The sequence below is a fragment of the Pseudochaenichthys georgianus genome, chromosome 13, assembly GCF_902827115.2.
Source record: "Pseudochaenichthys georgianus chromosome 13, fPseGeo1.2, whole genome shotgun sequence".
NCBI lineage: Eukaryota > Metazoa > Chordata > Actinopteri > Perciformes > Channichthyidae > Pseudochaenichthys > Pseudochaenichthys georgianus.
Window position 1 is genome coordinate 37,724,885 of NC_047515.1, and position 12,282 is coordinate 37,737,166.

The 12,282-nt window shown below is 44.0% G+C and overlaps 1 protein-coding gene across 1 annotated transcript in view; it reads left to right on the top strand.

Moving 5' to 3' along the window:
* The window catches only part of LOC117457056 (cilia- and flagella-associated protein 337-like), a 45,018-nt gene that overhangs the window by 3,176 nt on the left and 29,560 nt on the right, over nt 1-12,282 (top strand). The window contains exons 2-6 of the mRNA XM_034096925.1: nt 2,986-3,294; nt 7,635-7,808; nt 8,284-8,367; nt 8,519-8,611; nt 8,732-8,903. Of these exons, the coding sequence (XP_033952816.1) occupies nt 2,986-3,294; nt 7,635-7,808; nt 8,284-8,367; nt 8,519-8,611; nt 8,732-8,903 (832 nt within the window). The remainder of the gene's footprint in view (nt 1-2,985; nt 3,295-7,634; nt 7,809-8,283; nt 8,368-8,518; nt 8,612-8,731; nt 8,904-12,282) is intronic.

Here is a 12,282-nt window from a genome sequence, read left to right on the forward strand (position 1 = left end):
ACAGGGCCGGAGTGATCCATCTTTTTTGTCTACGAAAAAGAAGCCCGCTCCCGCCGGTGACGAGGAAGGGCGAATGAGTCCGGCCTGCAAGGAGGTCTCAATATAATTGTTCATGGCCTCCCTTTCGGGTCCGGAAAGAGAGTAGAGGCGACCCTTTGGAATTGGGGAGCCAGGTACCAAGTTTATTGCACAGTCATTAGGCCTATGTGGTGGCAGGGCAGTGGCTCGGGCTTTACTAAAAACCTCCTTTAGGTCCCAATAGCAACTGGGCACCTTGGACTTGTCAGGGAAATCTTGCTCCTGTACTTGGATAGCCTCAGTCATTTCTGTACATGCAATCCTTCTTGCATGGGGAGTGTTGTCATCAGTCTTATTGTCTCTCAAACAGAAATGCTTGCAGTCCTCTCCCCATCCCTTAACTCTCCCAGATCTCCAGTCTATGTGTGGGTTGTGCTTGACTAACCATGGGTAACCAAGAATAAGTGGATGCTGAGCAGAGTCAAATAAATGGAAAGTCATGTGTTCAGTATGTGTTGCATTTACGGTTACTTCAATGGGCATAGTACAGTGGGTAACGGTAAACAATAACCGACCATCCAGAGCAGAGGCCTTTAACGGTTGCGTCAAAGGAATTACCCCACAGTTCCACTTCTTGGCCAACCCCCAATCCATTAAACTTTCATCCGCACTAGAGTCTATGAGAACCCCCTGAGTTAAAACATGTCTGTCTATTTTTACTTGTACCTGTGTCAAGGTACGAGGAGGGAATCCAGATGACAGTCGGCTCACCAGGGTCCTCCTCGTCCCTGATGAGCCCGATCTTTTGCTGTACATGAAGCCAGGAGGTGCCCCTGCTCCCCACAGTAAAAACACCTGCCCTCCTGAATGCGCCGAAGACGTTCTTCCGGAGTCAACTTAGCCCGACCCAACTGCATGGGCTCCTCTGAAACACTAGGGAGCACTCTTCTCTCAGGAGGAGTATCGGTAGGAGGTCTCCAGGCGGGACGATGGCTTGGTGTGTCCCCTTGGTGTCGAGGCAGACGTGCCACACTCTTGAACCTTTCTTTTTGTCTTTCGGCCAGTCTATTGTCTATTCGAACTGCCAGTGCAATGACAGAATCCAAGTCTTCTGGGAGGTCCAAAGGTATTAACTGGTCTTTAATGGAATCCGAAAGACCAGACAAAAAGGCGTCGAGCAGTGCTGCAGAATTCCAGCCACTATCTGCTGCAAGGGTCCTGAACTCAATGGCATAGTCCGATACTCTGCGCTGACTCTGCTTAATCTGCATCAGTGCTCTGGCTGCCTCCCTTCCAGGAGCCGTGCGATTAAACACCTTGTTGAGAGTGTCTGTAAATACATCCAGAGAATTACAGGTAGATGAATCTCTCGCCCATTCGGACGTAGCCCAGGCCGCTGCTCTCCCCGTTAAGTGGCTCACCATGAAGGCCACTTCGGAGTGATCAGTGGGGAATGCAGCAGGGTTATATTTATAATGGAGATCACAATGAACAATGAAAGGGCGGCAGTCACCGGAATCTCCGGAGAATCGCTCTGGAGATGCCAGACGAGGCGGTGGAGCATGGAGTGGCACATGGTCAGCTGGAACAATAGGTGTGTGAGCAACAGCAGGGTGCTGAGGGGATGAACCAGCTTCCAGGTGAGCGAGAACACGGTGCAGCTGTTCGGCAAGGTGATTCACCTGAGTATTGACTGAGGCTTGAAAGTTTTCCTGACGGCCGGTCAGTTCCCTCACCCCCAGGTTGATTGCGCCCAGCTGCTCCTCATGCTGGTGTAGTCTTGTTCCTTGAGCTCGTAGAGCTATCTTCACTGTCTCTGAATCCGCTGGGTCCATATTTTGGTCAGTTCGTACTGTTATGAACCGAGATACAGGACGCAGGACCCAAAAGCAGGATTCGGAGACAGATGTCCAAAAATAGAATGTTCTTTAATCACAAATTAAATCGTACTTTCACAAAAAATAGAAAGTAGATAAAAAGCCAAAACAAAGTTGTACAGCAACACAAAAACTCACTTGACAAAAGGTCTAAATCCCAAGGTAGGTATCAGGAGTCAAAAGGCCTGGGTGCTCACGACATGAAACATAACGAACTGACAAAGGAACAGAGAAACACCAGGGCTATATATAGGTGAGGGGGATGGGCACAGGTGAAAACAATCAGGGCAGGGCCAAGCAATCTCACTGGCGGGAAACACACAAAGACAGGAACTGTGGGATCTGAAATGACAGGAAAGATTACTTTCAAAATAAAAACATAACTAACCTAACATATCTGTCGAGTCACAACAAAGCGCACATGCAAATGAAGAAACATCTTCACTAACTCGACGAAACATGCCCAGCGTTGATCTGCTATAAGCTAACTAGCTTATGTGGCAAATCCTCAACAAGCGCTTCGTTCCAAGCTGTGCACATCACTAGTGTCCCCGTTTCCGTTATATTTGAAGCTTGTTGCATGTTTTAGTATTTGCAATGTCTCATTTTTGCAGCACTTTTAGTCATCGTTTTTGAAAGTGCAGTCGGTTTCAACTATCGGAAGTGTTTTTGCACCTGTCGGCCACCATGCAGAAAATACTTAAAGGTGGGGTAGGTACGTTTGAGAAACCGGCTCGAGATACACTTTGTTATATTCCATGGAATGCTCTTAACATCCCGATAGCAATGAATATCTGAAGTGCTTTGACAGAAAATCCATAAAAATGTAATCTGTGGAAGCTGTAGCGCTGTAAAAAGCACGACCAATCATCTGAGCCTTCTACATTACCTCAAGGTCTCATATGACATTTTGTACAAACCAGAGAAGTGCTTGTTGTGTTCGAATGCTAACAAGAGTTTTGTGTATGATTGTGTGAAGACATCATGCAATATCTCCAGTGGTGAAGTAAAATGTTTAAAATAGAAAGAAATACTCAAAATCAATGTACTTCATCTCATCCCACCACTAATCGACTCCTCTCTCCTTCAGGACTCCTCGGGTTCTCCTCGCTCGATGTCCAGAACTGAATTTGTCGATCTGGCTTGGTCATCGGTCGGCCGTGGCTCTGAAGAGGAATACGGCCTCCTGTTTGACAGCGTAGTCTTCACTCAGGAGCACAGCGGCCTCCTTCTGGACGTCGATGCGATAAAGGAAGAGGAACGCGTCGATTGGGGAGGCCTGTCATCCTTTTTGCTTCAAGAGCTTTCTGATAAAGTGAAGAACAGCAGAACCAGAAGTGGGCCTCGTTGGAAGCCAGTGCGCACTTTGACCTGTCCGCATCGAGACCCGGTTCAAAAGGTAAGAGGTCACTGATGAGAAGAGTTGGTTACGCTGCAATAGATCAAAAAATGGGCAACATGTGATAACCCTCGTGTTATCTGAAAAACATTCAGACAATGACTGACTGGAGAATCCATCGTTTTGCTGACTGTTTGAAAATCCCCATTATTAAACATTGTGCGAGAAAGGTATTAGGGTCTTGCTCATCAAAATGGCCCACCTCTTTTTGAGATAAATGGCTCTGGACTCCTTTAAGTTTAATATCTATCAATTAATATGGAAATGAAGCAGGCCGGTAAAAAGCGCCGACTGCTGTGGATAAAGTGATGGCTCACCACATCCTGAGAAAGTCAAAATGTCACAATGTTGTGGAAGTTGTTTTTCAAATGGTTTGAAGGTTTTGACCCCTCTAGCTCGGACCAGTTTTTAAAGAAGTGGGCTCACTTATTGGGCTTAAGGCAAGGCAAGTTTATTTATATAGCACCTTTCAACACAAGGCAATTCAAAGTGCTTTGAAGAGTAGGGGGCTAGTACACCCTCCTGAGGGTCCGATTGTGGATGTCATGCGAGCATAACATGGTGAAAACAATCAGTCTAAACAATCGGGACGGAAATGTTCGGATTTCCAAAGGGAGGTTCTGTGAATAAATTAAAAATCAAGAACCGAAATAATTGAACTATTCGTATCTTAGACTGCACTGTAACTTTTATCTTTTAATGTTTATTTTATTAGCTTTTCTTTTTAATGACTGATTTTAAATGCCATTTTCTTAATGTCTTTCATTTTTTGTTTTTCTTTTAATGTTTCTTTTATTATCTTTTACTGTTTTTAAATGCCTTTGTCTGAATGTCTTTCATTTTTGTAAAGCACCTTGAATTGCCTGGTGCTGAAAGGTGCTATATAAATAAACTTGCCTTGCCTTTACAAAAAACGAAAGACATTAAGAAAATGGCATTTAAAATCAGTCATTAAAAAGAAAAGATAATAAAATAAACATTGAAAGAAAAAATACATGGATAAAAGTTACAGTGCAGTTTAAGATGTGAATAGTTCAATTAAAAGCAGCAGCAAAAAGAAAAGTCTAGTCTGGATAATAGACTTAAAGGACTCTTCAGTATGTTGTGTCAGTAAAGCGTGGCACAAAAGGAGCAGGGTAGTGCAAAACATATTTAAGGTTGCACTCATTCATATTTTTGTACATAACATGTAATGCCCCTTTCACACCAATGCGGTTCCAGGGCCGGTTCAGAGCTGGAGCTTGAAAAGCACCGTTTTTTCTTGTTCACACCGCAGCGGAGCCGCCTCTAAGCTCCGGAATCCGGTTCTTTTCAAGCACCAAAAAGTTGTCGGTCTAGAAAGCAAGCACCGCGCACGTCACGCTTACGTCGGAGGCGGGGGCAGGGGCAGGGGCATCAGTTTTAATGTTATACCATATGCTGCAAAGCTGGGTATTTTGAGCTTGGCGCATGCAGAGGGTAACAACATCTAGCTCTAACGCCATCGAATAGGACGTATATTTACCTTCTTTCTCCTACGGAATCGTCGTTGAAGTTGATGATGATGATGATGATGATGATGATGATGATGATGATGATGATGATGATGATGATGATGATGATGATGATGATGATGATGATGATGATGATGATGATGATGATTGTAAAGAACTTTTTAATGTTGCATGTAACGACTGTAAAGTTGGTAGTAAAGTCGTCCCATTTCTTCCATTTCGTTTCGACAGAGAAAAACCAAAACGAGTAGCGCTTCAATCGGTCATTGTTGTTGTTGTCGATGTGAGGGGTTTCCGCGCGGTTTGGCTTTATGAAGCAGGCACGCAAACGGTTACGTCATGACAGAGCGGGAGCTGAACCGAAGAACCGGTTCCGAACCGGAAAAGCTCTAGCACGGAGCTTGAACCGGAAAAGGCTTGGTGTGAAAGGGGCATAATATGGAAGGTGTTGCTTGTAGTGAACCACTTCAGTTGGTGGAGACTAAAACTGAATTAAAATGAAAGTGAATATTTGACTTTTATGTGTCAGGTGGCTCGAAACACCAAATTAACAATAACGTTTTTTTTAACATTTTGCCGAGATATTGAAGTCTTTGCTAACATGGTGCAACTTCAAGCTAAATAGGAATCTACTGCCATTTAAAACAAAATAGACTTTGAGCACAGTGCCATTTAAACTGGGATATAACAATTTATCATTTTGAATGGCATGTGCACAATGTCAGGTTTGAGAGATATTTGTATTTATTTATTAAAGCAATAAACAGCAGGCAAACTGTCAGTGCCCCATTTGGTTAATGCAGTCGGCTGTGGGAACTGACTCTGCAGTAATTACATTGATAGTATATCTCAGCCCTGACCTCTTTTCTTAAGTATTAATAAACCCTTCTTCCATTAAAGATATTCAATGTGTCTTTCTCTCATACACTCTCAGCTCAAGCCCTTTTACTGCTGCTCTCAGTTCTTTTATTCTCGTAGCTTAGCCAATAAAATGGCATCATTCATTAAGCCTTTTTGTGTAGCACAGAAGAACATGCACTCACTTACGCTAAGAGGAAGATTTAAGATGAAGAAGTTATTAAAGTGAAGCAGGAACTTCTTCAAATTGATATATATTTTGAAGAGGCTCTACAATGTTTGGGGTTTTCCCTCTCCTGTAGTGTGTTATTTAGGATTTTGTGCATGTAAATAGTCCAGCCTGTCCTCCTAGAAAAAATGACCATATAGGCCGATTGTTCATGCCCTTATTACGACCCAGAGACACGTTTTAAAGTGTATGTTGTTTCTTACACGACCACTAGAGGTGCTCTAGTGGTCGTGTAAGAAACAACATGCTCCCGGCCCGTTCATCGCAAACCCTCCGGATTGATGTTTATTCACAAATAACCCTCTCTGGAAAATCCTAAATTGTGGAATAGTTTAGTCATTAAAATGCTTTTTGATTCGATTTCTGGCGAGAAGTGTGTATTGTACTCTTAGAATCCACGTCCAGTCGATGCAGGATCTATAGTTTGATAGATATTACGAAGATGATTTGAGGTCTCGCCAGGAGAACGTGTAAGTGGTAAGCTTCCATGTAAAGTTAGCGTGGGTGAAAACAGTTTTTCCGGTCTCGAAGTTTTCATAATAAAACCGGATATATTCCCCTCACTGTCAAATGATTACACAGTGATATCTGTATTACTCATCCACTAAAAAACACCAGTTTATCCTTGTTAATTACACAATATTGATTGGTTTAAATTGTGTACAATGCTTTTGTGTTTTTAACCTTCGATTCAGAGAAACAAATAGTTTGGGACTACAACATCCGCCTTGCTTTACAAACCCCGTGATTAGTCATCAAGCCCTGTGATTGGATATGGGAGTGGCAGTGCGACAAGGTTACGCTGAGCGTCAAACAGCTTTATGAAATGGAATGGAACCACGGCAGACTTTCCAAAACTGGAATTGGACGGGTCCAGCGCAGACCCCCCACCCACCCCCCAGAACTACACATGCTATTTCCCTCAATTAGAAGTTGCCAGTATTAAAGTGTACACCCTGGAGGTTTAGGGGATACGAAACACAGTGGTGTTATCAAATTTAAAACATATAATTAATAAATGGGTGAATTAATATACCCACATGACACCTAAGGTCAGAAGAGCTTTATTTAACAGCTGGTCTTATGTCTGTGACCCCTCCTGTTGTTCATTGATAAGCCTGAAACATGCACTTGTCAAGGTTCAGAGGCACATTTTGCAAATATAGCAGTAGCCATCGATCATAATCTCAGAATCGAAAGAGAAAAAGCTATGGGAAAAACACAAAAGCATTGTACACAATTTAAACCAATAAATGTCGTATAATTAGGATAAACTGATGTTTTTTTAGTGGATGAGTACTGCAGATATCACTGTTACATCATTTGACCATTGGTTTTATTATGAAAACGTCGAGACCGGAAATACTGTTTTCAACCCGTAACTTTACATGGAGGCTGCCGCATACCTCAAATCATCTTCATAATATCTATCAAACTATAGATCCTACATATCGACTGGACGTGGATTCTAAAAGTACAATATATACTTCTCGCTAGAAATCTAATGAAAAAGCGTTTTATGGCCAAACTATCCTACAATTTAGGATTTTACAGAGAGGGTTATTTGTGAATAAACGACCCTCTGTAACGTTTGCATTCAACGGGAGCACTAGAGGGCGAACACTTTAAAACATAATTATAGGACGTATTAAGCGCTTGAACAAACGACACCTTTGGTCGTATGAGTTGGAGGACTTGTTGAAATAGTCTGAAAACACTAAAATCTCACCCGATGCTGTTGTTTTGCGATGTCTCTCCAGGTGTTGTACCTGCACAGTTTAGGTCAGTATCTGACTGTGAGTAAAGGAGGAAGTGTGTGTCTGCGGGACAGAGAGGACATGTCCCTCCTGCACACACATCGACTGCAAAACAGCACGGTCAAACCCAAAGACCTCTGGGTAACGGACATGGTGCTGCTGCACAACGTACACAAGGTGACTTTCACTCGTGATCACTTGGTACAAACACTTCCTGTTTTCCTGGTTATGTTGTGACATAGTTTAAACAACGGTTTTGGTAAGAATTGAATAACATAAATTATTGATAAGTAGTCTGTAGTAGTTACTGGGGCAGATATTGTACGGTACAGGCGCAAACAAGCATTCCTCTCAATCAATGAATTATTGATCAGTGGTTTTGGTTAATGACATTGCAGACATGAAGCCACTGCATAATGCTTAGAGAAATACACAATCAGTAATAAGACCATCAATTATTGAACATATTTCACTAGCAATTCTTTATCGTGCAGATTTCCTGGTGACAGAAATAATTTAGTTGCATAACCCACATGAAGACCTTCCAGTTTTGCATGAATAATTAGTCAGAGGAATTGCTATTTTATATATCTATTGATACATTTATTTACTGTTTTTCCTAATGTATCTTTGTTTCCAATACATTTTTTAGATAGCTGTGTCTTTCACAAGTAAGGAGGTTTGTTTCTATGACATTCTGTCACACCAGGACTTCAGGTGCAAGTATAAACTCCAGGTGACTATACCCTGATGTTTCTGTTGGTTTGCGCAGTTTCTACCGTTGTATCACACTTTGGATATTGATTATCCAAAGTGTATATACCTGAGAAAAGTGTGTATTGACACGAAATAAAAATAATTGCACACACATTTCTTCTCTTCTCAAGGGTTTGATTTTTACTCCCTGGTGTTTGGATTACTGGGTGGATCCCTCTGACCCGGACCAGGCCGTCCTCACCATCGGAGACATCGGAGGACAGGTAATACACGGAATAATAAACGATGGACCAACCACAACAGAGCAGATAGTCCGTTATTCCATAAGTGTGTGTGTGTGTGTGTGTGTGTGTGTGTGTGTGTGTGTGTGTGTGTGTTCCCAGGTCAGTGCTTTATATTTCACCTCAGCTCAGATCTCTTTGTTTGAGAGACTTAATGTGAGGACGGACTCAGATTCAGCAGACATCATCCAATGGGACGAGCTGGTGAGAGGAAAGCATCGCTCCTGTTACATTGTGACACACCGAGCACACACACCTGCCTGGGTCAGGAAAGGTAAGAACACACACTAACACACACACGTATAAAGAAACATCTCTTTAATGAGCCAGATCAACTTGGTAAATGCACATAAGAATGTCGTTAAGTTTAAAATACTAGCATTTACTTGTATTTCTCATCTCGTCCCAAAATGGTGGGCAAGCTCCGCATGGATTTAAGAGCAGCAAAATGTCTACAAATCTTCGTCGCAAACTGAAAACCCACCTGTAGTACCTTGGCCCTTAATAAAAAAGAAAATAAATATCACTTAGCCCATTTGATACCAATCACTTGAACTTTGGGTTATTTAAAGTGAATACAAATGCATTTTTGTTGTTGTTCTGGGTTTGTATATTTATGTTTTATTGCAGTATTGTAAATCGCTTTCGATAAGACGTCAGTTAAATGAAATGCAATGTAACGCAACATGCCAAAGTATCCTAAAGTCTGGGTTTCAAAATGAGTTTCATGCCGGCTAAAGGAACCCTAAATCCTACCCTTTTATTTTCAATTAGTTAGCGCGGCACTCTTTTGGGGCCTCGGGTCAAAATACGTTTTAATTCGTGGGACAGAATGAAAGCAAGGATACAAAATCATTCTCTGGGCATCACAAACACAAACTCTCACCTTCACACCTGGGAGGAGAGCCACTGTCTTTGATCGCTTGCTTTTTTTTTTTTTCAGTATCTCTCACAAGAGGCTTATGCAACAGCATGGAAAACGCTTGGGAGGGACGCACAGACACACACGCAGAGTCCTGAGTCATCCACTTTATAGTCTTGCATAGCCAGGCTTTCGACTATTGGAATAAAGTCACAGGCTGGAGGTCATGCCTCCTGAGACTCGAACGCCGTCGCTTTAGTTGTATCTGGATTGCATCATTCGCACGGAGCCCCTCTGAACAGTCATTGGGCTGTTTGATAATGACTCAGCGCTCTGAGACTAGCTTGGCTGAGAGTGGGGATCACACCTTTAAATAAGCGCGACAAATGGGGAAACAAAGGGAAAACAATAAAAGGGGGAAACAGAGGAGACAGTGCCAGAACATTAAAAAGCACTGCTTAATTGAAATGTGCAGGCTGTGTGTGTGTGAAGGTCTGCTGTGTGTGTTTGGGTAGGGGAATGAGGGAGTTTGTGTGATTGTATGTGTGTGTTGGAATACCTCTGGGTGCTGGTGCAGTTCTTTTGAAGTTGTCCGCCCTGCAGTAGGCTGTGTACTATTAGACATGGCTGGTTATTCAGACCTCCAAACCTTCAGGCTCACAGGCCACCAGAGAGAAAGTGGGGGGAAGGAAACAGAGAGGAAATTAGGAGGAAATTGGGACAGACACAGATCCGTAAAGATAAGGAAGTAGAGCTCTGAATGTGTGTCTGTGAAAGAGAAAGACGTTAACATCCACATATGTTGTAACCAAAGAAAGGATCCCCAAGGACAGGATTTTAAAGCATAGTCTCAGGAGGCTGTTTGGTGGGCTATGGATTGCATGCTTTTTGCAGATGATGTCCTTCTTATATGGCGTCATCGGTCTGCAACCTTCAGCACTCATTGGATCGGTTCACAACCAAGTCTGAAGCGGACGGATGAGGATCAGCACCTCCTAATCTCTGAGACTATGGTTCTCAGCAGGAAAACGAAGGACTGTCCACTCCGAGTAGGGAATGAGTCCTTAGCCCAAGTTAAGGAGTTACATTACATTACATTTAGCTGACGCTTTTATCCAAAGCGACTTACAATAAGTACATTCGACCAGGAAGACACAACCTTGAAGAAAACAGAATCATATAAGTACATTAGGTTTCATAGAGCCAATCAGTTCAAGTGCTACTCAACTGGCTATAGATAAGCCAGTCCTTTATTAGTATATAAGTGCTCTGTTAGTAATTCTATCGCTCGAGGTGGAGTCGAAAGAGATGAGTTTTCAGTCTGCGCCGGAAGGTGTGTAAGCTTTCTGCCGTCCTGATGTCAATGGGGAGCTCATTCCACAATTTTGGAGCCAGGATAGCAAACCCTCGTGTTTTTGCTGATGGGAACTTGGGTCCCCCTCGCAGCGATGGTGCAGCGAGCCGTTTGGCTGATGCAGAGTGAAGTGCACGTGCTGGGGTGTACAGTTTAACCATGTCCTGGATGTAGGAAGGGCCAGATCCATTCACAGCATGGTACGCAAGTACCATTGTCTTGAAGTGGATTCTAGCAGTTACCGGAAGCCAGTGGAGGGAGCGGAGGAGCGGCGTGGTGTGGGAGAATTTAGGAAGGTTGAAGACCAGGCGAGCCGCTGCATTCTGGATGAGCTGCAGAGGTCGGATGGCACATGCAGGTAGACCAGCCAGGAGGGAGTTGCAGTAGTCTAGGCGTGAGGTGACGAAAGCCTGGACCAGAAGCTGGGTCGCTTTCTGGGTCAGCTGGGGACGCATCCTCCTGATGTTGTAGAGCGTGTATCTGCAGCAGCGGGTTGTAGCAGAGATGTTTGCCGTGAAGGACAGGTTGTTATCTAGGATCACACCCAGTTCAACTATCTCTGCATCTTGTTCTCGAGTGAGGGGACAATGGAGTGTGAGATGGGCTTGGAGAATCGGAGCAGCTGGAGTCTTACGATGAAGAGAGGCAGAAGGCAAAGCAGAAGCAAAGCTCTCAATCTACTGACCCATTTTGGTTCCTACTCCCACCTAGGGTCATGAACGATGGATCATGACCGAAAGATTGTGGAAACAAGCGGCCACAATTGGTTCCCTCCAGAGGGGGGCTGGCATCCGGGAGGGACTCGGAGTAGAGCTGACTTTGTGTAGAAAGGAGCCAGTTGGATGTATGGATGGATGGATGGATGGATGGTTGATGGATGGATGGATGGATGGTTTGATGGATGGATGGATGGATGGATGGTTTGATGGATGGATGGATGGTTTGATGGATGGATGGATGGATGGATGGTTTGATGGATGGATGGATGGATGGTTTGATGGATGGATGGATGGTTTGATGGATGGATGGATGGATGGATGGTTTGATGGATGGATGGATGGATGGTTTGATGGATGGATGGATGGTTTGATGGATGGATGGATGGATGGTTTGATGGATGTTGGATGGTTTGATGGTTTGATGGATGGATGGCTGGTTGCTGGCTGGCTGGTTTGCTGGCTGGCTGGCTGGCTGGTTTGCTGGCTGGCTGGCTGGCTGGTTTGCTCGCTGGCTGGTTTGCTGGTTTGCTGGCTGTCTGGCTGGTGCTGGCTGGCTGGCTGGCTGTTTGCTCGCTGGCTGGTTTGCTGGTTTGCTGGCTGGCTGCTGGCTGGTTTGCTGGTTTGCTGGCTGGCTTGGCTGGTTTGCTCGCTGGCTGGTTTGCTGGCTGGCTGGTGCTGGTTTGCTGCTGGCTGGCTGGCTGGTTTGCTGGCTGGCTGG